Source organism: Carica papaya, chromosome 9 (assembly GCF_054855325.1).
Source record: "Carica papaya isolate Zhongbai chromosome 9, ASM5485532v1, whole genome shotgun sequence".
Classification (NCBI taxonomy): Eukaryota; Viridiplantae; Streptophyta; class Magnoliopsida; order Brassicales; family Caricaceae; genus Carica; species Carica papaya.
Genome location: NC_142317.1, coordinates 1,394,257 through 1,421,447, shown reverse-complemented (window position 1 = coordinate 1,421,447; position 27,191 = coordinate 1,394,257). Strand labels below are relative to the sequence as shown.

Below are 27,191 nucleotides of genomic sequence, written 5' to 3'. Positions count from 1 at the left end.
AGTTTCCGAATCTAGCATATAGAGGAGATGGAGCATGATTTACTACTGGTAGGACATGATAGTCATGTGTTTGGTAGGGTGTAAACCATATATAAAAACAAGAGTTTATATAATTCATAAGCTGTTATGTTGATGTGTTTGCGGTTGAGAGTTTCTATAAGAACTGAGTAATTGGTTGCAATACTTTCTTTTAAGTGTGTAATTGATTTAAAATGAAATACGAGTGTTCTCTATATTAATTTATTTGAGATAACACCACTAAAAAAAAAAAGCAAAACGTTACATAAAATAAACACATTTCAAAGTTTAACCGAAAGTTAAAGGCTATATTATCTCCCACCTTATCCTATAATCTTTTTAGTAGTCTCCGAAATATGCCCTACTAGTTTGATCATTCTATGAATTATCAACCACTAAATCAAAAAGAGAGCAAAGTTATGGATTCATGTTGTCGTTGTATCGGGACTCACGTGGGATGATGTATGTGATTGCATGCAAACCAAAACTTTCAAAAGGTGGCAGACAATAATGGTCGTTACTAATATGCCTAACTATTATAAATACCACATATTTATGTATTATAAGTAAATTTACTACATTAAATATATATATATGTGTGTATATTATTTAAATATAATATAATGGAAAGAGATTACCAACGGGTGATGAAGTCCACTAGATTGCCCTTTGGAAAATGAGCATAGCAAATGAAGCATGCCTAAAAATAAATTAATATTTTAAATTGTTACGAAAAATACCGTCAAATTTTAAAATAATAAGATATAATTTAAAAATATTTTTTTTTATTATTTATTTATTATTCTAAAAATAATTTTAAATAATAAACGTAAAAATAAAAAACTATTACAAAATTATTATTCTCATGTGATAGAATATATAGTCCAATTATATAATGCCCTCGCGTGGTAATGTTAAAATACAAACACATCACTAATAATGTGTGTATATATAAATATATATATATATATATATTAACTATATATTTACATATTTAATTTTAAAAAATTAATAAGACCATATTTTTGAGTTAATATTTTTTTCATTTTCAACAAATCGGAAGGTGAAAGTTTAAATATAGTCTAGTGGAATAGAGATATATATTACGTTTAAAAAATTTAAAATTAATAAATAATGGCATATAATTAAATTATTATTATAACAATAAGCTTATTATATATTATAAAGTGGAAGTCACGCGATGCACATGACATATATTACTTATTTATTTACTACATTATTTGTTTACGAGAAATTAATTTATATAATTATTTTTTATGTTAATATATATAGATATGTTATATTAATGCAAAATCTGAAAAGATCCCTTTTGAATTTCGGCTCGTGGGTGGCTGTACTGTTTGACTAAAAAATAAACATATATGTGTACGTATACATATATTGTATATATGGATTATTATTGAAAATATTGAAAAGTTATATAAAGCCAAAATGTAACAGTTCGAAACTTGAAATGAAATAAATTATAAATTAAGTATTGAAACGAAATAATAACGTTAGAGTTTATATTTCTTACACAATAATTTAGAATAACTAATAGAATTACGAGAATGATTTTTCTAAAAGAACAACGAATAATTAAATAAATAAATCGAAAGTAAACAACTGAACATTCTATTCGCAATTTTCTTGTGGATCGATATTTGAATTTTGGTTCTCTTGATCCAAAATGATTAATGAAATAATGAACTACACTAACTCAGTAAGAATATCATACTACTCATCGATACAGAAATGAAGATTAATAAAAATCATGAAAACAATTAATGGAGCTCTTATTTTGAGTAAATTCATTTATCATAAGTAAAATAATTCATTGTATACTTACCGTAACAAAATTTTCAAAATTGACTTATAGAGTTAATAACACAAATAACATCATAATCTCATATTTAATTAACCAGAACAACAATTTTTCTTTTTTATCTGTCTACCGGTATCTATTGGGGTCCATAGGGATGTCCCCACTACGCATGAACCCTTATTCAATATTTTCAATTAATCGATCATCCCCATACCCCGTCCGATATGAACGCTAAAAATATCATCCCTCAATACCCCAAAAAATCAAAAATCGATGTTAGAAACCCTTTCCGTCCAATTTTAGGATTTCGGCACGGCAGCAGCGCCTCGAACTGGCCATTTTCGGCTAGTTTCGTCCGATTTTGGCTGGTTTTGTACTCATTTCTGCGAGAAAACACGTTAAGGGACCTCGATTGGCTGAAAAAAAAATCAGAAAACAGAAGCTTACCGGCCGCTGAATTTTTTGATGCGGCGGCTCCGCTGGCTCACCTTTATGGTTAGACATTTTTCTTTGGTCAATCTGTGGGAAACAAAATGGTGAATACAATAGTGAAAAAATTGCACGAAATGAGAATCGAGAAGGGCCTCATCGGTGGCGGTTTTCGATTTTTTCCGCAGCGATGCCGCTGGTCTTTTTGCTCTAATTTAGGCATGGGGGTGTTCAAAATCAAATTTCGAGCGACTGTGAGGATTTTTTACCTTTTTGGCGGTCGGAGGTGGCTCTGGGGTGGCGGCGGGCTGCGGTCGGCTCTTTTCCCAACGACTGGTTCTTCTTCTTTGACCGGGGGCTGACGATTAGGGTTAGGGTTTGGTGTGAAGTGAGGTATTTATATATGTCTCATTTTAATCTAAGTCGTCCATCGCATTTGATATGGACCATCCGATCACGTTTAAATAGGAAGTAAATCTGAAACGTTCATTGTGATTTGATGTGGACTGTACGATCGCATTTAATTGTGACCGTCCGATCGCGTCTGATGAGGAAATGGATCCAGATCGTCCACACGCGCGAGAACAAATCCGGACTGTCCGATCACAGGCACGCGGATTGCCAGCGTGGCCTCCCGCATGGTACCGCGTCAGCATGCCTTGCCACGCTGCACGCTCCGATTTGTCGGAACTGTTGACTGAGCAGTCCTACGTGATACATTTTTTTTAAATTACGTTTTGACATTCAGTTTCTAATTTTTCTTTCAAAAATATATTCAGAACCCAAATTTTCATCTATTGTTTTCAAAATTATTTTCAATTTCATTCTTCACCTATTTTTTTTTTAATTTTTTTATATTAAATAAAAAATTTATAAATTTATAAATTATATTTTATATATTAATTTAAAATATTTTAAAATTAATTCTAGATATTACACAAAATGCCAGATGGCACAGCAGCATCACTTGGTTAGGTCAGCTGTATTATATTACTTAGGGGTCTCTGTTTATACCTTTTAGGGGTTTGGATTTGGCTGGACTAATACTATTACAGCAAAAATAAAAACAACCCAAATATTGGATAGTTACCTATATATACATATGTATATACAACCATGTACATATGCTTGCCCAATAAAAACAACCCAAATATGGGATAGTTACATATATATAAACACATGTATATTATACATACACACGCATGTATCTTTGCATGCCCTTTATCTGACAGTACTAAAAAAACTATATTTTTTTTACATTTTAATTAGAATTCATACTTTTAAAAAATGATATTATTAAATTTTTTTTTTATAAAAATATAATCTTTGAGTAAAAAACCAAAAAAAGTTCAAAACTTTATGTTTATACGTCAATTTAGCACATATTTTCTATATAATTTTTTGAGTATAAAATTATAATTAATAAATTTTTGAATAGAAAATAAGATGGATTCGGCCAGGAGTTCGGGAGCCATCAGGGTCACGCCCATCATTTTTCTTTCTGTGATTATTATATAAATGCACCGCATTTGGCCATAAATGAACGTTGAAAACTATACAGAAGATATATAATAAAGAAAGCTCCTTTCTTGTTTTATCGGGGAGATAAACGGAGCAGAGTAGAACCTCCATTAAAGCACAAGCTCTGAAGCTTTCCTCATCTCTGTAATGTTTACTTGTCTCTCTCTTTTTCTCTTCATTAAACATAGTTGTTAATAATGTCAATAGATTCATTAGCCGTTTGTCCTTTCTTTCTTGCAAGAAAAAACTTCCTGGTGCTTTTTCTTTTTCTTCTTGTTTCGACGGGGTTTATGTTGTTATTGAATTGAACCTCCGGATTATTTCTTTTGGTTTTCTTTCAAAGGGTTGCATTGGTGATTTTAGTTTTGGCTGGGAAAAGATTCAGCTTTTTGTGAGATCATAAATGTTAGACAAAAAAGGACCAATTTTGTTTTTTTTCCCTGCATTTTCCCGGCAACCAAACCAAGCAAGGGTTTTTCATTTTACCATATGGGTTCGGTTTTCTTTTGGTTTCTTTTTAATGGGTTGCATTGGTGATTTTAGTTTTGCTTGAGAAAAAAGTTCAGCTTTTCATGAGATTATCAAAGTTAAAGCGAAGGAAAAAAAGAGATTCAATTTTGTGTTCTTCTTGCATTTTCCTGGAAACCAAAGAAAGCAGGGGTTTTTCATATTTTTCGTTTTATCATATGGCTTCTAAGTGAAAGCATTGGAAATGCGAGTGTGAGGAAGTTCATTGCCAATCTAGCTGGTTTCTCGAAGTAAAGTTGCTGGAAATAGTTGAAAACTTGTCACTTTTTTGTTTCTATTCACCGCCTGTTTGGTATCTAAGAAAACTAGAAAGAAAAAAAGAAAGAAATAGAAGAAAGTGAAGCTTTTCAATGGTAGTGTTTGTTTGTTTTATTTCAACTTGTCTCTCCTAGAACTTTTTAAACTCTGCGGTCCCAATAAGAGTAGAAAAGCAAATACCATTTTTTCTTTCCCCAAAATCTTTTATTATACTATATTGATTGATGCCTTTTCAATTTGTATTTCTCTTGAGGTCTCAGAAACCAAATACGATTGTTTTTTTTTTTCCTTCTGCTGCAAAAAACAGTTGTTGGTCTGTGATTTTTTCTGGTGAAAAAGTTGTTAGTAGGTAATTAAGTTGATGTTTAAGTTTAACCTAAGCAATTAAGCCTGTAAACTTTCTGATTTACAGAGGAGTCTTGCAGATTTGGGAAAACACATAAACTGATTCTATGATGTGACTCAAGTTTAATTAAATCTAATTTCATTTTCTTCTGGGGATTGTTTGATTTTTTAAAAGAGCCGTGAAGTAATCATACTTCTTATTTGATAAAATTCTTGAGAGACAACTTGAATCCCTTGACTAATACCAATATTTTTTAAGGTATTTATCAAGAAAGGTCAGATCTACTTATCAAATCTTTTGTTGGCATTAGGGTCTTAATTATTTGATAAAATCTTCTCATTCTGGAAATTTCTGAAAATTTTATTGAGTCTTCTTTGTCTCTTTGCTGCTAAACATTGATTAACAAAGTTCCACTTGTTGATCTTGATGGCCTGATAAGAAGCCCCTAATTTATACATTACCCTTTGTTAAATATGTAAATTCTGTTTGTTTCTCGGTAAAATTAGATGCTATTTTCGACACTTGGGTAGTGTAGGTTTATGAATGAGTTGGCTGAATTCTATCTTGAAGTTATCTCCCCAAATTTCAGTGCCTAGAAAGAGGCCAAAAACAATTTGGCTGTTTCAACCATGCTGAATGAGATCAAATATAATCTCAGAGGCATGGTTGAGCTTGGTTCGACTTATCTTCTTCTGCATTTTTTTGGCCTCAATTGCATTGCATTGAAGTGTGTATTTGTTTGTCTATTGACATGTTCTCTCATGCATAAATCTACTAAGGCTGAAGGCTTTTCAAGAGAGATTGAAAAGTAAAAATTTGAACATTAAATTTTTATTCTAATACCATAGTAAATAATTAATAGTCTTGAGAGTTTAAAGTAATAAAGAATAGTTTAATTAAATTCAAGTGCATGACTTCACCAAATCAATCTTTTTCCTCCAAATCATTATGTAATTCTTGTCTTTTACCTAGTGTTATCGGTTCTTATTGGCAGTTCTTCATCTGTGGAGTTTTTCAACATCTAGCTGATTCTTAGGTCAGCTACTTCTTGATTTGGTTATATTTGTGCTGCAACTCTTTGCAATTTTGACAAGTGAAAGATTTCCAGTTTCACCAAAAGCACAAACTCGTCAATCAGCGAAGAATTTCGTGACTTGAATAATCTTGTTATTTAATGGGTTGCATTAGCTCAAAGACTACTAAATACACGCCTGGGTATGAGGAGCCTACTGTTCTTGCTGCAGAAACACCTTGTAAGCAGCCATTGTCCACTTTCAGTTTGTTTCAATTTCATTTTCTGTCACTCAAAATTTTCAAAACGATAGAAAGGTTATAACTTTATATTAACCAAGAAATAACCTGGTCAAATATAATCTGAATTATACCTACTGTGAAGACATAATAACTCCTCTTGATTCCTTTTATTGGTCTAACTTACAGTTACTATTAGTGAAGTAGAGGCCTTATATGTGCTCTACAAGAAGTTAAGCAGTTCCATAATCGACGATGGACTAATTCACAAGGTATTTTTTTTAATTTTCTGTTTGATCAGACCAGTTGATATCTTTGATTGATAACCAATCTTGTTTTACTCTTGTAATCAGGAAGAATTCCAATTTGCACTTTTCAAGAACAGAAATAGGAAGAATCTGTTTGCAGATAGGGTGTGTAATCCCAATTTCTCATCCTTCTAGCATTGCCCGGTATATATTCGTATAGATACAGTGAAAGTAGACTGTAATTTGCTGTTTTTGTTTGGGTAGGAACTAGGAAACATGTATGCTGCATTTCTGATTTTCATGTTTCTGAACTAGGCCTTTTTCTGATGTGTTTTCTTTGTAGCTTTTCGATGTGTTTGATGTCAAACGAAATGGGGTTATTGAGTTTGGTGAATTTGTTCGATCATTAGGTGTCTTTCATCCAAATGCACCTGTCACGGATAAAATTGCATGTAAGATTAATTTTTCTGGATAATATAACACATTTACGTGGCCTCTGTATAATTGTCTGATCAGAATGTATGGTTATAACTGACTTCTGGAAAATTCTTGTGCAGTTGCTTTCAGATTGTATGATCTAAGAGGAACTGGCTTCATCGAACTAGACGAGGTGAGACTCGAGTTTTTACTATTCCTTTTTCTTATGGTACACTCAAAGAATTCTCGAACAAGATGGAATTTATATCATGATGAGATAGAATGTTTGAGACCCATTTTAATGTCTCTACCTTCCACGAATTGATTTGCTAATTCTTATCTCTGTGTATCAGTTGAAGGAAATGGTGTTGGCACTGCTACACGAATCGGAATTGGTCCTTTCAAACGATATAATTGAAGCAATTGTCAATAAAGTATATCTATCTTATCTATCTATCTAATCTGTTTTATCGAGCATATCACTCCATACTTATTACAATTCATACTCAAGAACCCTTGTTTTATCTTTTCTCCACAGACATTCATCGAGGCTGATACAAATGGTGATGAAAAAATTGATCTCGAAGAATGGAAGCAATTCGTTTTAAAATATCCGTCCCTCATAAAAAACATGACACTACCCTATTTGAAGTGAGTATATATAAGCTCGTGTAGAACTAAAATTCCTTCTCAAGACTATTCATTTTGATTCTTTTTTATTATGATATGATGGATAACATTCAATATGTTATTTTGATGTTATGTTCCAGAGATATAAGTTTAGCATTTCCCAGCTTCATCATTACTTCGGAAGTCGATGATTTCAAAATATAGACAGATATCAATTACGTATATCATATTTAGCGACAATCCAACTTTTTAAATAAAACTGGAGAAATGGGATGAGCTTGTAACTTAATCGGTAAGTGTTTTTCAAGAGCGGAGGTCGAAGAGTGCTTTTCAAGAAACAGGACTAGACAAACAAGCTGCTAAAGTTGCTGAAGCATATGTTTGGATGCCGTCTTTAAGATTCAGGCTTCATGCATGTTTACCATATGTATATACATACGAACATGTTTTGTGTAAATGCATATGTGTAGTTTGCATGTTTACCATGTCTTTATAGGTAGAGAATTTTGTGGAAATTAAATTCCAGAAAAGATATGTCTGGTGCCTTCATATACTTTATGTATATGTGCTTAACGTATATGTATATATGTGTGTGTGTGTGTAAAGTTGTGATAATAATACCAATTGATTTACTCAATTGATTAGTCGGTTCTAACCCACTAAGAAGAAGATAAAGATAAAGAAAGAGGAGAAGAAAATTATACATGTTGCTCGAAGAAGATAACGAATTTTCTGAGGATTTTCAGGGTGGGAATAGAGATAATTTCGTAAGATTTTAGCGCAGAAATAAGATGAGACTGAATGCTTTATGTGTGAAGGTTGAAAAAAAAAAAAGAAAAAGAGAAAGGTTGGCTTTGTTTAAAAGTTCTGAGTTTAGGGTTTAAGGTTTAGGATTTAAGCCAAGAGAATGAGCAGGTCGAGAGAAGAAAGGCTGAGAGGAAGAAGAAAGTTGTGTGTGCCCTGCGGGTGTGTATGGTCACCAGAAAAGAAAACTGAGGGTTCGTTTCTCTCTCTCGTACACACACGAAAACTGGAGTCAGATAAAACGATAAGTATTTTTGCTTTTAGGTTCCTCTCTCTATCTTCACGTACACAATAAAAAAAATATATATATATATATATTTTCTTTTAGTTTTATTCTTAATTTTGACTTAGACTTTGACCTGTGATTTTTTTCTTTACACTGAAAGATTCTTCACATAAAATTTGGTGTACCATTTTTTTTTCAGTTATTTATTTGTTTGCTATTATTTTGTTTGGTCATACATTTATTAGCTTAATATATCATTATTGATTCTTGTGAATTATTTTGGTAATTACCTTAATTTACACAATTTAAATATTACAATGTCATGTTTTTTATCATATATGATTACTTAGAATTTACGAGCTTATATAATACTCACTTCAAATATAATAATGTCATGTTTTTTCATCACGAACAGATATTTTCAAATGAATTCTTTCCATTCTTCTTGGTCAACTTTTCCATCATGTAATACCTGTGCTCGAAAAATTAGCTAAAGATAAATTTTGTTAATTTAAAGATGAATAAAAAATAAAATAAAATATATTTTATAAATTAATTTAATGAAAATTTTGTTTTATTTGGAAAAAACAAACTAGGGATGAGATTGAAAATAATTTTGGTAAAGAGGGGTGAAAAATTGGGTTCGGGGAGTGTTTTTGAAAGAAAAATAAAAAACTTGATGTCAGAACGCAATTTTAGAAAATTTTACCATGTAGGACCGCTTAGTCAGCAGCATCGACGAACCGGAGTGCGCCGCGTGGTAAGGCACGCTGACTCGGTATCACGCGGGAGGCCATGCTGGTTATCCGCGTGCCGCGCGATCGGACGGTCGCGATCAAACGTGATGAAATGTTCAGATTTATTTCCTCCTTATGCGCGATTGGACGATCGAGATCAAATGAGATGAACAGTCAAGATTTGTTTTCTCTTTAAATATGATCGAACGGTCGAGATTAAACGCGATAAATAGTCCAAATTAACGCGATATAGGTATAAATATTTCACATCACACAGAAACCAAAAACCTAACTGCCAGCCACCCGCCGGAGAAGGGAGCCAACCGCTATCCATTGCCGCACCGGAGCCACATTCGACTGCCAAAAAAAGTAAAAATTCTCATATCTGCTCAGAATTCGATTCCGAGCACTCCTGTGGCCATATCGGAGCAAAACAAACGGTGGGTGAGCTAGAAACTACATGCAAAACTAGCAACCGCCTCCGATGAGCCCCTTCTCGTTTTCCGTTCTATGCAATTTTTCTACCGTTGTGTTCGTCATTCTATATTTTACAGGTTGACGAAGAAAAACTCCTAACTGCGAAGGCGAGCTGACGGAGCCGCTGCACCGAAAAACTCTACCACTGGTAGATTTCTATTTTCTGATTTTTTTCGACCAATTGATGCCCCATAACGTATTTTTTCGCAAGAATATGTATAAAGGCAACCGAAACTGACCAAAATCGGCCAAAAACGGCCAGACTGAGATAGATCGCCACTGCGGACAGTGGTGTTATTGTTGGAGCACGACAGTGCCACTGTGCCGGAACTTCGAAATTGGCTAAAAAATAATTTTTAATACCGATTTTGAATTTTTGAATTATTTTTAGGTATGTTAAACGTGTTTTAATCTCCGCATAAAAATTTAGAAAATCTGATGACCGTCAATAGGTGCAGTAGAAAGTTCAGTATTTCGAATATCGATTCGGGTAAAAATCTCTCACATTACTCTGTTATGGAATTGAAGTTTAAAGATCGATAATATGGTATTTTGTGTAATTTAAAATTTTTTGAGAATAATTGCAAATTACTAATGGAGCCGAAACAGGTTAGTTATTTATTATTTGTCATGCTTAACTTATTGTTTGGTTTTATAACTTTAAATGCATGATAATATACTAGAATTGTTAGATGATTCAGTTGTGCTTCCTTGATGTATGTATTATTTGTCTTGCGTGATTTTCGATTAATTTGTGAAACTATAAATTAAAATAGAAATAAAAAATTACTTGGTTAAGTGAATTAATTAATAGTTATCTTACTGGATATCCTGAGAGATGGTGGACGGACTTGGTACATAGGGAACCCTACCGTGAACATTATCTCATACCGGATAAGGTATCGAGAGATAATATTTTTGACGCTCATATATGACGGAGTATGATGACGGCCGGTTAATTGATAAAGTTTAGATATTAGTTCACGCATAGTAAGACATCCTTATGGACCTTCTGGGATACCGGTAAGTAACTAAAAAAGAAAAGTCATTGTTCTTCTTCACTTAAATATGTGATCATGATGTTATTTGAGTTATTGTCTCTATAGGTCAGTTTTCGAAATCTCGCGACGGTAAGTATGCAATAAATGATTTTATTTATGATAAATGAATTTACTTAAATTTAGAGTTTCATTGGTTATTTTTATAACTTTTACCAATCTTTAGTTTCTGTATCGGTGAGTAGCGTGATATTCTTACTGAACTAGTGTAGTTCATTATTTCATTAACTATTTTAAATCAAGAAAATCAAGATCCAGATCCTGATCAACAAGAAAGTTGTGTATAGTTCACGATCCAAACTCCATTCAAAGGCTAGTAAAAGTCGTCATAGGATGCCCAATTATTTATTTTTCATTTATTTTTTTGATTTTTCGCTTGTTATTTTATAAAGACATTTTCGTAACCCTATTAGGTCTTTTAAAATTATTGTGTAATAAATATAAACTGTACATCTATTATTTCACTTCCGCATTTAATTTATGATTTTATTTTATTTTAAGTTATGGGTTATTACACATCATCTTTTGTGTTAGCTTCATTGAATGTTTGTAGAGAGAAATTATAAATGAGAGTTTTTAAGTAAGTATTGTAATAAAATTTGGCCCTATGTAATTTTTTTTTTCTAAAATGAGAAAATAATAATTTATATTGATTAAATTTATTAATATTAATATTAATATATCATATATATTAGTACGGATATAAACAAATTTATAATAAATTTTTTTTTATAATATGTATACGAAGCATGTTGGATTAGAATGAATTTTAAAATATTAAATTTGAATATGTCTCGACTCATTATTCTCTCTTTGTTAATATGAATTCGTTTAGTTGTACTTGAAAAAAAAAAAACTTATTAGATTAAATTTAAATAAATTTAAGCAGTGTAAAATATTTAAATAAAGTTAATAATGACTTTTTTTTTTTTTTGAACATTAAGAGGTATAAAATGTTTTTATATCCACATACTACATAAATTAATATTTTTAATTGAGTGTTATAATTATTTAAGTTCATATTTCGTTATTTTTCTTATAATAATTAATGCGATGCTTTCGTGATATTGACGTTAATTATTATAAAAAAAATAATATTGTCTATAATATAAAATTTATTAATTTATAAATATATTATAAATTAATATTATCTCGATAAAATTACAGTAATTAAATTAAATTTCGATTAAATAAATATCATATGGTGAATAAATTTTATTTAAGTGAAATAGTTAATGAGTTAAAAAGATGATTTAATATTTTTTTAAAAAAAAATGTCATGCTTTCATGAGTAATTTAATATAATTATTATTTATACTTTAATTCAAAGTCAATATTTATAAAAAATTTAATATAAATATAATAAAAACATTTTAAATTATGCCAAATATTCATAATTCTAAATCTTTGATTATATTATCATAATATTATCAAATTCAAAGAGAATTACTCCAATAAAAAAAAAAAATCAATGTGATGAACACTTAAAAAAACCCTAATAAAATAATTATATAATATTTAATATATATTAAAATTTGAACTACATATTTTTTTCATAAAAAAATAACAAAAAGAGAAAATAACTCTGCTGAACTCATGAAAGCTACACCAAGAAAAGCCAACCCTTTTCCCTCAGAGGCAAAAAAGAAAAACAAAAATTGAATCTTTCATCTTCAAACATCCATAATTTGGATTATTATTTTTTATTTTTGATTCAAAAAGCCAGGTTCAGTGATTCATCTTATTCAACTCAGTGTCTCAAGTACAGTTTTTCCCTAAAAGTCCAAGGACGACCCAAAAAACCTCCTTGTTTTTTTTTTTTTTTGTTTTTCTGTAATTGATCATCATTTTCATCATCTTCCTCCTCTCGATCTTAAACACAGAACCCAATTCTGATTCCCCAATTCACTAATTCCATTTTCTCAGGAATCCGAATCCGCATCCCTTTCCGGGTAAAATCGGAATCTAGTTCCCTGGTAAAATACAAAATGTTGGAAAAATAAGGTATGGAGCTTGAAATCTGTCTCCGTCTTCTTCTTTTTTCACGGGAAAAAGGTAATAATTGGATGCAGTTTTAGTTGATTGTGATTGGATCCACTGGATTATTTCTCGTGATTGTGGGAACTTTGCTAGGGAGCTGGCTCTGTGGAGCTTCTTAGCGGGTAATCATTATTTCCCTAATTGACTTATAATCTCGTTTTAAGAATTTTTTAGGAATTTGTATTTTTAAATTCCCTGCTTGGTTGCGTAGAAAATGTCAAATGCCCGAAAGGAAACCAAGTGAAAATTAAGGAAAGGATTATCTCTTTCTTTCGTGTAAATCTCCTTCAATTGCTGAAAAAGAGGAACTCACATATTAAATTTTTGTTAATGATTTTTTTTCTTAAATTAGTGATTCTGTAATTCATTATATAATGTTAATTTATTTTTTTTGGGTGGATTGTCAATATTCTGCTGCAAAATAGGAATGCCAGCTACTTAATTTGTAACATGTAGTTTAGTTGGGAAAATTCTGGTTCATATTGCTTTAGTATCTGATTCTTTTTAATTAATTTTTTGGTGGGGGGGGTACCTAGGTTCTGTTCTGTAGGGATTTGATAAATCTTGTAATGCAATTAGTTGAGGAGAACAAGAAGAATTTGAAGCGTTCGAGATCCCTATCGCCTTGCAATAACATGCCTTTGACTGATACCACAACTACACAGGCTCTTGACGACTGCATTCTTTTCCCACTTGAAGAGATAGTTCAATCCCCTGTGCCTGGATATGTAGCGCCCACGTCAATCAGCTTCAGTCCTGATGATAGTTTGGTGACTTATTTGTTTAGTCCCGATCACACGTTGAGTAGAAAGGTTTTTGCATTCAATCTCAAGACTGGCAAACAAGAATTGGTGTTTAGTCCACCAGATGGGGGACTCGATGAGAGTAATATATCTGAGGAAGAAAAATTAAGGAGAGAGAGGTTGAGGGAGCGAGGATTGGGAGTGACACGGTATGAATGGGTGAAGACTTGCCTGAAGAAGAAAGCAATAATGGTGCCTTTACCTGGCGGGGTTAGTTTGCTAAAACTACCTATCTTTATTATTGACAATCTATTATTAGCAATCTTTAAAACATGTTCGTTCTGTTGTAAATTTGAGAAAGTTTTCATTGAATAGATTTGGCACAATGTTAAAGATTGAAAGGCAATAGGGATCAAAGTTGATAGTAAGACATAATCATGAACGGATACAGCACATATTGCTCAGTAATTTCTTACTAGTTGAGAATATATATATATATATATATATATATGTTTTTGCAACCGGATGAAGGGTACCACTGGAAGACATCTTCTTCCATGATCTCCATTAAGAGCAGGAGAAACTTTAGTGCATTATTCGATAACATTTCCTAGTCTTTAATACAAATGCCAAGTCTATCATATTCATGAGCACCAGCATGTTTTTACATTGCACAAATTCAATAGATTATAGATCCTTCATGGCGGTTCTGAGCTTTACAGTTCGTGAAATAGTTGCTTCAATTAGAAAGGCAGTGTCATTCTAGGTTGAAAATCAGTATAAATGTCTGTGTCCAAACAGTATATAGAGGTTTTAGGTAATTTTGATCTGTCAGAAGTATTTACTTAACTCTTGATTCTTTACCATAAGGGGGAAGAAGATTTGCCGGTTTCCCTTAAAGAATATCTGATATATGTTATATTACATGCTTTATCCATTTAGTGCGTCATGTTGATTTGGTCTTCTCCCTGTGAACAGATTTATTTGCAGGAGCTTGCTTCCTCAGTACCAGAGCTCAAACTTCCAGGCACATCATGCTCTCCAATTATTGATCCACATCTCTCCCCAGATGGCACCATGCTTGCTTATGTAAAGGATTCTGAGTTACATGTTCTGAATCTCTTATACAATCAAGGAAAACAATTAACATTTGGCGCGAAAGGAAGCTTGTTAGTAAGTTCAAATTCACCATTGTCATCTGAGGGTATAAGTTCAAAAGAAAATTTTGGTTCTAAGTAAATGTTGCAATTGATTTTACACGAGTGTTGATGGTTTAATAGAAGATAAAGAAAATTAAAGTTCTATACAACCATAAGGCTTTGTACTGTCATGTAGGCTCTGTTTATCCTCGATTACATCCATTCTCTATTATTTAATGTGCATATTATCTAGGTGTTTAGATATATTATTGGGGGACTATCTGCATGTCGAATATGACAGTCGGTATATTGCAAATGCTTTTTTACAATCTGACATAACCTTTTCCTGAGTATGACTCTGGGTTTTCATGCATTGCAGACTCGTGGTCTTGCTGAATATATAGCTCAGGTGAGACATCTAAATTCCTATGGAACTTTTCTTTCTACTTCTGATCTTTATAAATTAGCTATTAGCAGAAAATGATGTTTTTCTCTCAGCATAGCTGCAGTTTGTAACTCTACTAGAGAATGGCTTGTTACTCTGGTTATTCAATAAGATTTTGGTGTCTGGTCTCAGGAGGAGATGGATCGAAAGACTGGGTATTGGTGGTCACTTGACAGCAAGTATCTTGCATTCGCACAAGTTGATTCTTCTGAAATACCACTTTTTAGAATTATGCACCAGGGGAAAAGCTCAGTTGGGTCAGATGCACAGGAAGATCATGCTTATCCTTTCACAGGAGCTTCAAATGTCAAAGTACGCCTTGGGGTTGTGTCTGCAGCTGGAGGTCCAATCACATGGATGGATCTTCTGTGCGGAGGGACAGATCAACCTAACCATGAGGAGGAATACTTAGCTCGAGTGAATTGGATGTATGGAAATATTCTCATAGCTCAGGTTTTGAATAGATCACACACTAAGCTCAAGATTCTTAAGTTTGATATCAAGACAGGTCAAAGAAAAGTTTTATTGGTCGAAGAGCGAGACACATGGGTTAATTTACACGATTGTTTTACACCTCTAGATAGAGGCATGTCAAAATTTTCAGGAGGATTTATCTGGGCTAGTGAAAGAACTGGTTTCAAACATCTATATCTGCATGATGCTAGTGGAAATTGTCTAGGCGCAATAACCCAAGGTGATTGGATGGTTGAGCAAATTGCTGGGTTAAATGAGGTTGAAGGTCTTATATACTTTACAGGAACTCTAGATGGACCCCTAGAATCTAACCTATACTGCACGAAACTATATCCAGATGGAAACCCTGCTTTGCAGGCGCCTGTGAGGTTGACCAATGGAAAGGGAAAACATGTGGTTGTGCTCGATCATCGTATGCAGAACTTCATTGATATTCATGATTCTGTTGATTTTCCTCCTAGGATTTCATTATGCTCCTTGATTGATGGAAAGGTAATCATGCCTGTATATGAGCAACCATTGACGATACCGAGATTGAAAAGGCTTCAGCTTGAACCTCCTGAGCTTGTTCAAATACAGGCAGATGATGGGACTGTATTATATGGGGCTTTGTACATGCCTGATGCAAAAACGTGTGGGCCTCCACCCTACAAAACCTTAGTCAATGTCTATGGTGGTCCTGGTGTACAGCTTGTTTGTGATTCGTGGATAAATACAGTTGACATGAAAGCACAGTATCTACGAAGCAGAGGCATTTTAGTATGGAAGGTTTGTAGTTCCTATTTACTTGGGTCTAAATGAACCTTGTCAAATATCTCATGTCCAGTTAGATATGCATTTTCCACTTTCCAATTACATACCCGAAAGTTACTCTGCATCTAATTTCTTATTTATTTCACTGTATGCAGTTAGATAACAGGGGAACTAGCCGACGTGGACTAAATTTTGAAGGCACTTTTAAACATAAGTTTGGCTGTATTGATTGCCAGGATCAAGTGACTGGGGTTGAATGGCTCATCAAACAAGGGCTAGCAGAAGCTGGCCATATTGGGGTATACGGTTGGAGCTATGGAGGTTATCTCTCAGCCATGATGTTGGCCAAGTTCCCTGATCTTTTCCAATGTGCTGTCTCTGGTGCCCCTGTTACGTCCTGGGATGGATACGACACATTCTATACAGAAAAATACATGGGATTTCCTACAGAACATACTGCAGCTTATGGGCATAGCTCTGTGATGCACCATGTGCATAAAATGAAAGGCAAATTGTTATTGGTGCATGGCATGATTGATGAAAATGTCCATTTTAGACACACTGCAAGGCTTGTTAATGCACTTGTGGCAGCTGGAAAGCCCTATGAACTGTTGGTTTTCCCAGATGAACGCCACATGCCACGTCGCCATAGGGACCGGATTTATATGGAAGAGCGAATCTGGGAATTCATTCAGAGGAGCTTGTGAGGTAAATGCCTGTCTATATGCCATAGATTGTTGTTGTTCCATTTTGGTGGGTAGGGAAGTTTGTGAAAAAAATTGTTATTTTAATTGGGAGTTGAATCATTTTACCTCATTTTAACATTTTCCACTCTGGAATAACCTACAATTTTCCCATCGCGCATCCATCATCACGTTGTTTTGTAGAATTCGTATGTATTGAGTTGCTTCGTATAGTTTTGTGAAGCTAGAGCTACATAAAGGAAGGATGTAGGCCATCCACAACTAGTGTTGAAAACTTATTTAGCAGTTTACACTTACATGGATGACCATATTTTCCATTTCTGATCTATCCTCGAGGATCTGAACTGAAATGAGTCAGCCCTAGTCTCGGAATTTTGAATATATGGGGACATCAAGTTGATGATCCAGATTTCAAGATGGGATAATCGTGGCTGAAATGCCAAAAGGGTCTCGAACCTTACTGGTTTTCGCGATTAGATCAAGCTGTTAATAGAGACCGAAGCTTGGTCGTTGTTTGGAATTGGTTCTTGTAGGACTTCAACATCAATTTCTGTGGCAGTAGTGAAATACTGAATTTCTCTGCAACTTCCCGAGTCACCCCATTTGTTCTGTCCCCTGCCATAGCCATCACCTTCACCAAATCCAGAGATGGTTACAAGTCCTTATCTTCATGGTGAATCAATCATCCTCCCAGAAGATTGCTCCTGAATAAAACCTTAAAGAAAAGACTGTTAAACAAGAGGCAGTCTTCGGATTTAACTCTAGTTAAAGCATCGTTGCTTCGTGCAATAGATCGGTTTTATAATTTATATAATTAATGCATAATCCAATGAATTCCAACACAATCGCGGATTAATATCATCATCTGCTTAAGAAATAATCGAGCAGATATCTAAATTTTGAATTTAATATGAAATTGATTTGAAATTCGAATGTTATTTTTGTTGAAATTTGTATACTATTTATACTGTATTCTTATTTTTATTCCATGATATTAAAATTCGAAACAAAAGTAAAATGTATATTATTACATATAGCAAAAGTAAAGCTATTGGTCACATAATTTTTTTGTTCAGCACTCTTTTTAGATTTGTCAAAATTAAGAAACTTACAAATTATTAATTTTTTATTAATAATATTGACTCAGTCACATTATTTGTATATTATAAGTTGATGATAATTACTATATGATATTTGATAAAATAGAGTTAAAATTTTAATTTATTATTAAATTAGTAAAATTGAAATGATTAAATTATTTTAAATTTTATTAAATAAAAAGAGTACGTGATAATTAAATTATTTTATTTAAAATTTCAGTTGACAGTGTTTGTAGTTTGAACTCAATTTTAACCCGAGGAACGGGTTTCGTTATGTCACGATGATGACGTGGCGCACAATCATTGGTCCTGGTCACATAGTATTATTTAGGTATTGTCTGCACGGGATGCTGACCTGTGAGAAATATCTTGGTGCCCAAGTTTTAAAATACTCTCATCAAAATCTGACGGACTAAGACGCGTCACCCTTTCCCCCGTTAATTAATTTAACTGCGTCAGTCATGTCCGGACATTTCGTTAAAAAGTTTGAAGTACAAATGTCGAAATTACTGGAATAGCCTCCGGGGTTTCTGGTAAAAATGGAATTCCAGAACCTTCTATGCTAATAAAATATAATATTACCATTTTTTATCTCTTAATTAAATAATATGCAAAATAATTGCATAATTGAATTAATTTTTAGTTATTAAATAATTCAATCTAAATTTTAAACTTATATAATAGAAATAAAATTTTGATTTAATATAGTAAGAATATAATGAAAATATTACTATCTTCTCTAGTGAATTTAATATCTAATTTAAAATAAAGATTTTTATTTTTTATTAACTGATTAAATTTAGACATATTATTATGAGAGTAAAAATATGAATTTAGTTAATTTAATTATTTTAAGAATTAAATAAAAATAATATTATCTTAATATAATTTAACAATAAAAATATTAGAATGGTGTATTGAATTTGAAATACTTACCGCCTAAATTTTTAATTTACTTAAAAATATTGAACCTTCCGTTTTCCCATTAACTCCGTTGCAAACGTTGTAAACTTCCGTCAAATGCCATTTTCTTCGACGCTATAAATAAACAGCCCCGTAAATTGTGCAAACTGAAGCTCTCTTTGTTCAGTCTGGGTGTGTCTTTTTCTCCCGAAGGAGGGAGTTAAAATTTTCTCGAGAAAAGGTAAGAGAAAATTCCGGAGTGCTTGAAAACTTGGCAGGAAAGTTACGGAGAGAAACTTACATAAAATGACGAATCATTGCCAAGTCCATCTTTGTTTGCATTTCACGTGAGCTCAAGGTACTGATTTATAATTTGCTTTAAAGATCTCTTTTCTAAGTTTTCTCCGTTGCGGATTTTTTTTCGTTCTTTTACTTACGACATACTATAATCCCTGCTTCAATTTGATGAATCTTTTTTGCTTGAAACAATCTAATGGGAGAGCAGATCAATCATTTCGACTAAGATAGTTCGTTGGATTAGATTGATTTGGTTAAAGGTGAATTGTGTTCTGTCGATTTATTTCTCTGATTCTGTAGAAATATCTCATTTTATAGATTATTTGTTTGATCAAAGAGAAACCTTAAAAACTCTAAGCAGAACTTATAGTTGAGTTTGGTCTAGTTCAGTTCAGTTGTGTTGCAAATAGGAACTTATTGGAATCATTTTCTCGTTTGAACGGAAAATCTAGTTTTTCATCGTTTGGAAAGAGCTTGGAGCTGACGTTATATCATCTTTAATTTCGAATTCTTGAATCAATCTGAGACTTCTTTTATCTGCATATTGAGAGACGAGTTGATTTTGCCAGTGCTTTCTTCTGCTTTCTCGTTTATCAAGGATGCTTTTTTGGTGTCTGATTCAAGCGATATTTTTGTTTGTTGCAGTGATATTCATTCTTGAATTTGGAATGATCGCATGTTCTTCTGCCGGATGACTTTGAACAGCTTAAAAACCTGATGTTGTGTGAAAAAATATCATATTAGGAAACCTTTGGAGGAGTTTGAGTTGCAACAACCACAAAAATTTTGTCCCTGGCTGCTCTTTATTCATGAGGATGCCGATGCTTATCTAGCAGTTTGGCATCATTTATTAGATTAGGGAAGAAATTCATGGTTGTGTTAGGTTTTTGTGTTGATTTTGGCTATTTGATGCACCCTTTCAGCTTGGCTGCTTGACCAATCTAAGGTTTGGTATTACCCTGTTGAAATTCTGTAAACATCTTGTTCCTTAATAGCATTTAGGCTCTAGAAGTTGGTGATATAAGCTTGATTTTATATCTAAAGGTTCAGCAATGTCAATAGCCAGTGTAGCTCTTAGTCCTGTGCTTGAGGAGTCACTGAATTTCCCTGGTAACTTTTCTGGGCGAAATGATCGGCCATCAAGTGACTCAATTTTGATTTACCTCACTGTTGCTGGGTCTGTGATTCCCATTCGTGTAATGGAGTCAGATTCAATTGCTTCTGTGAAGCTAAGAATTCAGACTTTCAAGGGATTTTTTGTGAAGAAGCAGAAACTGGTATATGAAGGGAGGGAACTGGCTCGTAACAATTCTCGTGTCCGGGACTATGGGCTTGCTGATGGGAACGTATTGCATTTGGTTCTGCGGCTTTCAGATCTCCAAGCTATTACTATTAGGACTATGTGTGGGAAGGAATTTGAGTTTCATGTTGAGAAGGGGAGAAATGTGGGTTATGTGAAGCAGCAACTTGCTAAGAAGGGAAAAGGATTTGTTGATCTCAAAAATGAAGAACTGATATTTAATGGTGAAGAGCTTGATGACAAGAGGCTTATTACTGAGATCTGTAAGAAAAGTGAGGTTGTAATTCACTTGCTGGTTCAGAAATCTGCTAAAGTAAGGGCAAAACCTGTTAATAAAGATTTTGAGGTGTCTGTTGACGCAATAAATTTAGATGAGAAAGAGAAAGAGGTCAGGGAGGAATATCATTGTAAGGAAACATCTTTAGGAAAACAAGTTATACAACAAAAGCCACTAAGGAGAGATTTTCTCTTGGAGCCTTTGATTGTTAATTCTAAGATTGAACTTCCTTTAGTCATTAGAGAGCTTATTAGATCAACATTTGATGGAATGGATAAAGGAAATGAACCAGTTCGGTCATCAGAGGGATCTGGAGGAGCGTATTTCATGCAAGATCCATCTGGTCAGAATTATATCTCTGTCTTTAAGCCTATTGATGAAGAACCATTGGCTGTGAATAATCCACGGGGGTTACCCTCGTCAGCGGATGGGGAGGGGTTGAAGAAAGGCACACGGGTAGGAGAAGGAGCTTTGAGGGAAGTAGCAGCATACATTTTGGATCATCCAGTGGGTCGATCCCATTCATTTTATGAAGAGAAGGGATTTGCTGGTGTTGCACCCACAGTGATGGTTAGGTGCATGCATAAAGCATTCAATTACCCAGATGGCTTCGAGTATGCTTCCAGAAATGTGAAAATTGGATCACTACAGATGTTTGTGACAAATTTTGGAAGCTGTGAAGATATGGGCTTCTGTGCTTTTCCAGTGAAAGAGGTGCACAAAATCTCTGTGTTGGACATTAGGTTGGCAAATGCAGATAGACATGCTGGTAACATATTGGTTAGCAAAGACAGTGAGGATGGCCAGGTGGTGCTTACTCCAATTGATCATGGCTACTGCTTTCCTGAGAATGTAAGATGTTTGCTTGCCCAAGTGGTTCCTTATTCCTGCTTTAACTTTTCTATTTCTCTAGTATTTACAAAATTGGCTTATGTCAGTTTAGCTTCAACCCACTCTTGTTTCTCACTTGCAATGACTTCTTTTATGATTCATGGCGGCTTGTGACTAACAATTCTTTTCCATTGAAGAAATCTAGAAAAAAAATTTAATTTGATTATAAAAAATTTAGAAAATGTTTGGAACTTTTTAGCAAATAATTAGCTGGTTCAACTAGTGTTTGACCTTATATATCTGTCAAAAAGAAAATATTTGACCTAAAATAGAATTTCATATATACTTCTATACTCGGTTAATTTTTATTATTTTAATGAGAGTTTTTATCATCCTCTACTTTAGCTGAATATGGTTTTCCAAATGAAGATAATAATATTTTGGTTTGTTCTGAACATAGTTTTGAGTCAACTTGGGTTGAAGAGGACTGGAAAGGATTGAGGTTTTTTAGTTCCCTCAACAAAGTATTAATTGGAATAGCATGTACTGAATAAAAATGTGGATCAAGTTACTGGATTCCCTTCCCTACCTTTCTCTGATTGTCTCAACTTCCAAACAAATACTTGGGCATGTAACTGTAAATTTTTTACATCTGTGTTACATTCCTGTAAGGACCAATGATAAATTAGGAAAATAGAAAAAGATCCGGGATATGGAAAATCCCGGATCATATCTAGGATCATCATAATAAATTAGGAGAGGAAGATCCAGGATGATCATATCCAACGGTTACAAATTCTTACTTTATAGCCTATATTTAAACATTTACTCAAGGGACCAATGATACATTGCTAGCCAATTATAAAGGATATATACCCATATTCATAAGATTCTTTATTAATCAATCCTCTTGATCCATAAATGTCATTAACAGCGGCAGGAAGGAAAGATGCCTAAACTTTCTTTTCCTGAGTGAGATCAAGTTGCTAGACCATAAGTAGCTTTTTCGAAAAAGCCGCCTATATGTCAAGACCGATCTGGTGCTAGTTATGGTTATGCTGCTAAATCAAATTTTATCTACTAGCTTGAACGCCTGGTTCTCTCCTAACAATTTCAATAGGAAAATAGAAAAAGATCTGGGATATGGAAAATCTCGGATCATCATATCCAAGATCATCATAATAAATTAGGACAGGAAGATTCAAGATCATCATATCTGATGGTTACAAATTCTTACTTTATAACCTATATTTAACATGTACTCAAGGAAAAATATGGAAAATTATTGAAATTTGAATACAATCCTTCTCTCACATCTTACCAATTCTCATCTTCTCTCTCTCTCTCTCTCTCTCTCTCTCTCTCTCTCTCTCTCTCTCTCGGTCTTCACCCTCTTTTTCTCTATTTTTTTCCTTATCAGAACTATGTATCAGGTTCGTGACAACTGAGTATCAGAGCGGTGATCCAAATCCAACTAGCCGTCCGAGCAGACGGAGCCAATGGTGCAAGAGTTGGACCAACGGCTATCTGACCTCTTGATTGAAGTTCACAAGTTCAAAAAGCAGATGCAGCAATAGTTTGAATATTTGATGGAGATGTAGTGTCATAGCGGTTATATCCCTCCCGGACGACGCGAGGCCGACGGCTCAAGCAGTCGCACTTGACGACCAAAAGGGAATCCTACTAACCCCTCACGCATGATGATGAAAAATAAAAGATTTGGGGTTCAGATAAATCTAAAATCGGGTTAGTTATTGAACTGTCCCAAAAAGCACATACCAAACTCGGTTTTGTAGATTCTCCTATTTGAAGTAGTCCACCGAATATTTTGAACCAAACGGGTTCACCTGCTCCACTTCTCTTTCTTTCTCAAGCAATAGCAGCCAGGAATGGAAATCCTATGGGTCTCTCCCTCGTCTGCCTTGATCAACTAGACGTAGCTCTCAATGGTCAATCAAATGAAAAGAGTTACCTCTTGGAAATTCTGTTCGAGTTCCGTTTCAATACTCACAAGGTCAAGATGGGAACTTGCAGACCTCTCATTCTCCGAATGGTTTCTTATCTAAAGGAGAAACGAAAGAAGATGTGGAAAAAGAAGAAGACGTTACAGCAATTGCTGTGTCGGTGGTGTGGAGGGGTCATGCTGTGAAATTTGATTTCCTGGGGTGGAAGTCGTAGAAAACCGCTTTAATATATATTTATATACATATAATAATTAAAAAATATATAATTGTTTTAAAACATATAGTTATAATAATTAAATAAAATTTTTTAAAAAAATGGTTTAAAACATAAATATATAATCTGATTTAATATATATATGTATATTTTTAAAATAAAAACATGTATATTACGCATATGATATCGAGGGGTGTCACCCCTATACAAAAGAATTTATAAATCAGTTAGTGCATCAAAAATCTTCTCAAAATCATCTCACTCATACACATCATTATCTAGAATAAGAGTTTCAAAAGTATGTAACTATCTATCTCTAAATCTTCCAATATCCTTCACACGCCCATTGAAAGTTCTATTGTTCCTCTCTTTCTACACAACCTAAAAAGTAGACAAATGAATCGTTTTAACAAACCTAGAACTACTCCTAATCCCACCCAATGCCCACAATTCATTTTTTACCGAGCCACTTATCACCCAATTGATACCCAATAGAGTGTACACCATAGTCCATAAACTATAGGTTACCTGACACCAAAGAAAAAGATTGTTGCAAGATCAACATTCATACAAAGATAGCACCTGTTGGCTATAATGTGGCCTATTCTCATCAACTTGTCAATAGTGAGAATACACTCCCGGCTTGTTTCCCAAGCGAAAAAAATAATCCTCGGTGGTGCATTTGCGTTCCATATCTGGTGAACCGGGAAGTGTAATCCGTTGTCCTCTTTAGATGTCAAATGGTCATATAAAGATTTCACAATAAAAATATCATCTTTTTTGAATTTCCAAGTAGCCTTGTCGCTGCCCTAATCTAAATGAACATCCATAAGAATTTGAAGAAGCCTTGTAAACTCATCAATCTCCCAATCATTTAAATTTCTAACAAAATCAATGTCCCACCCATTTCTTCGATCCCTCTCCCTAAACACCTCCACCTCCACATTCTTTCTCGTCACTGAGCTACAAACGCTTTAATATATGTATATATGTATAATTATTAAAATAATAATAATAATAAAATAAAAAATTCAAAAAAAAAAATAGAAGCTAGATTTTGAACCTTGGGACGAAGTTGATGTTTAAAGTGAGGGTATTGTAGGGGACTAATGGTAAATTAGGAAAATAGAAAAAGATTCGAAAAATCTTGGATCATCATAATAAATTATTGGAGGAAGATCTGGGATCATCATATCCGGCGTTTGCAAATTCTTACTTAAGATAGCCTTTACTTAAACATGTACTCAAGGAAGGATATGAAAAATTGTTGAAATTCGAATACAATCTTTCTCTCACATCTCGCCGATTCTCGGTTGCTGTCTACTTCTCTCTCTCTCTTGGTCTTCTTCCACTCTCTCTATTTCTTCAATAACGGAACCATGTATTAGGTTCGTGATAGTTCTCTAGTTAAAGATCAAGTCACCAGGCAATTTACAAAAAAATCGTCATCCTATAAGGCATTAATACTTTTGTTTTTATTATGAGAGCAACCTATTTTATGGAAATAGATTACTTCTCATCGAAAGTAAATTATTACCTTAGACCTCGTTTGAGAGAGATCTCACCTTGTAGTTTTGAAATAAATTCTGACTTATTTTTATTAATAGCAAGTATACTTTTTTTAAATAGAAATTATAATTCTTATTTATGAATCTTAATCTAATTAAGAATTTAAGTTTAATTATGAGTACTCTATTAAAATATTGAAAATCTTATAATATTTAGAATTTCAATATTAATGAAAAATCATATACTACTTAGGAATTCCATACTAATTAGAATTTCGTATTTACTTGAATTTAAATCTTCTTAGTTGTTACCTTGCCTCTTGCCATGCTTTCCATATTTACGCCATACAAAGACGTTCACAATAATCTGCTGCATAGTGTCTCATGTAACTGTAAAAACTTTGACATCTGCTGCATAGTCTGCATTGCTGCTAAATGCTCATGACACCCTACTCCTATTTGCAAACTTTTTCTGAATCTCGAATTTTTTCTTTACTTCTCCTAATCAGTAGGTTTGAAATCCATGTATTTATCCCAAAACATTAGGAAATAAGTTTTGCAGAATGAACTTTCACTTGTGGCATTTGAATGCGCCCTGCTATCTGTTGTATCATTTCATGTTCACTTCTTTTTGCTGCAGTTTGAAGATTGCACATTTGAATGGCTCTACTGGCCTCAAGCCCGCGAACCATATGCCCCTGAAACTATTGACTACATCAAGTCACTAGATGCAGATCAAGACATTAAACTTCTGAGGTATCATGGTTGGGATCTCCCTGCAGACTGTGCTCGTGTTCTTCGTATTTCCACTATGCTTCTGAAGAAAGGTGCAGAGAGGGGATTTACTCCCTTTGCAATAGGAAGCATAATGTGCAGGGAAACAATTTACAAGAGATCTCTCATCGAGGAGATTATTCAAGAAGCAGAAGAAGCTGTTCTCCCAGGAGCAAGCGAAGACACATTCCTCGAATGCTTGTCACTGATCATGGACAATCATCTTGATCAGCTGAGTCCATAACTCCATGAATTAGTTACTCTTAGGCATGCGTCGTGTATGGGTACATGCATAAGCCGTCGTGCACACTATCTACACAAAGCGGGTGATGATTCTCGATTAATCTCTTGGTGGTTTGCAGGTTCTATGTAGTTTGATTTGTAACTAGAACTTGTGTCTCCATCACTGAGATGGCTTTGTTCATAACTGGATTTGGAAATAGAACTTGTGCAGTAACTCTTATATCTTCTCACCCTCTTTTCTTCGTCTCTACTTACAAGCATTTTCCAAAATGATACCATAATTCCCTGCTTTGTAAGTTATTCTTATGCAGGTGAATGGTGGCTTTTGAAAGCGTTTCCATGTTATTTTTTACTCATGGATGGTTATTTTTCTTAGGAGTGACCAGTAAATAACTTTATTCTGGATTCCAAAATCTTCTTTTTGAATTAAAGCAAATCTGTCTTTAAAGAGTTGCATCAGAGTTTTCTAGGGTTTCAGAGTTAAAAAATCCTATGGATTATTTCTGGTTTGGGAGATTTTTCTTCACAATTACCATCTTAACTAGTGTACTCACATCTGACTTACATCTTAATCAGTGTACGCCTCTATTCTGGATTCCAAAATCTTCTTTTTGAATTGAGGCAAATCTGTCTTCAAAGAGTTGCATTAGAGTTGCATTAGACTTAAAATCCCTAGGGATTATTTCTGGTTTGGGAGATTTTGTTCATA

General features: G+C 33.7%; 3 protein-coding genes across 10 annotated transcripts in view; all 3 read left to right on the top strand.

The window, feature by feature from the left end:
* The first annotated feature begins 3,807 nt into the window (after positions 1–3,807).
* Positions 3,808–7,868, top strand: SOS3 (Calcium-binding EF-hand family protein). 3 transcript variants are annotated; one of them, XM_022053557.2, is made up of 10 exons: positions 3,808–3,937; positions 5,920–5,961; positions 6,034–6,178; positions 6,366–6,448; positions 6,530–6,589; positions 6,768–6,876; positions 6,982–7,034; positions 7,195–7,275; positions 7,380–7,492; positions 7,612–7,868. In XM_022053557.2, the coding sequence occupies exons 3-10, from the start codon at positions 6,100–6,102 to the stop codon at positions 7,673–7,675; spliced, it is 642 nt and encodes a 213-aa protein (XP_021909249.2). In that variant the 5' UTR covers positions 3,808–3,937; positions 5,920–5,961; positions 6,034–6,099; the 3' UTR covers positions 7,676–7,868. The 3 variants fall into 3 exon arrangements, with proteins under 3 accessions (XP_021909249.2, XP_021909248.2, XP_021909252.2); XM_022053556.2 differs by having other exon boundaries at positions 5,920–6,178; positions 7,612–7,822; XM_022053560.2 differs by lacking the exon at positions 3,808–3,937 and having other exon boundaries at positions 5,821–5,961; positions 7,612–7,822.
* A 4,485-nt stretch (positions 7,869–12,353) lies between these two features.
* LOC110823198 (prolyl oligopeptidase family protein) lies at positions 12,354–17,392 on the top strand. 4 transcript variants are annotated; one of them, XM_022053532.2, is made up of 7 exons: positions 12,354–12,777; positions 12,852–12,935; positions 13,393–13,826; positions 14,535–14,729; positions 15,075–15,104; positions 15,273–16,382; positions 16,523–17,392. In XM_022053532.2, exons 3-7 carry the CDS (start codon positions 13,449–13,451, stop codon positions 17,072–17,074), a joined length of 2,265 nt encoding a protein of 754 aa, XP_021909224.2. In that variant the 5' UTR covers positions 12,354–12,777; positions 12,852–12,935; positions 13,393–13,448; the 3' UTR covers positions 17,075–17,392. The 4 variants fall into 4 exon arrangements, with proteins under 4 accessions (XP_021909224.2, XP_088067580.1, XP_088067582.1 ...); XM_088211454.1 differs by having other exon boundaries at positions 13,350–13,826; XM_088211456.1 differs by lacking the exon at positions 12,852–12,935.
* A 1,841-nt stretch (positions 17,393–19,233) lies between these two features.
* The window catches only part of LOC110823258 (phosphatidylinositol 4-kinase gamma-like protein), a 58,646-nt gene continuing 50,688 nt past the window's right edge, over positions 19,234–27,191 (top strand). The window contains exons 1-3 of one of the 3 annotated variants that reach the window (XM_022053615.2): positions 19,235–19,432; positions 20,017–21,800; positions 26,106–26,702. In XM_022053615.2, the coding sequence (XP_021909307.2) occupies positions 20,424–21,800; positions 26,106–26,483 (1,755 nt within the window). In that variant the 5' untranslated portion in view covers positions 19,235–19,432; positions 20,017–20,423 and the 3' untranslated portion in view covers positions 26,484–26,702. Of the gene's footprint in view, positions 19,433–19,573; positions 19,632–20,016; positions 21,801–26,105; positions 26,703–27,191 lie in introns of those variants that run through there. The other 2 variants (XM_088210621.1, XM_088210622.1) reach the window with 2 other exon arrangements.

Coding starts and splice junctions, on each gene's coding strand:
- SOS3 (XM_022053557.2), top strand. CDS start 6,100: ATGGGTTGCATTAGCTCAAAGACTACTAAATACACGCCTGGGTATGAG. Junction 6,877..6,981: donor TGTCACGGATAAAATTGCAT/GTAAGATTAATT, acceptor ATTCTTGTGCAG/TTGCTTTCAGATTGTATGAT. Junction 7,035..7,194: donor GCTTCATCGAACTAGACGAG/GTGAGACTCGAG, acceptor TCTGTGTATCAG/TTGAAGGAAATGGTGTTGGC.
- LOC110823198 (XM_088211454.1), top strand. CDS start 13,383: ATGCAATTAGTTGAGGAGAACAAGAAGAATTTGAAGCGTTCGAGATCC. Junction 13,827..14,534: donor TGGTGCCTTTACCTGGCGGG/GTTAGTTTGCTA, acceptor CCCTGTGAACAG/ATTTATTTGCAGGAGCTTGC. Junction 14,730..15,074: donor GCGCGAAAGGAAGCTTGTTA/GTAAGTTCAAAT, acceptor CATGCATTGCAG/ACTCGTGGTCTTGCTGAATA.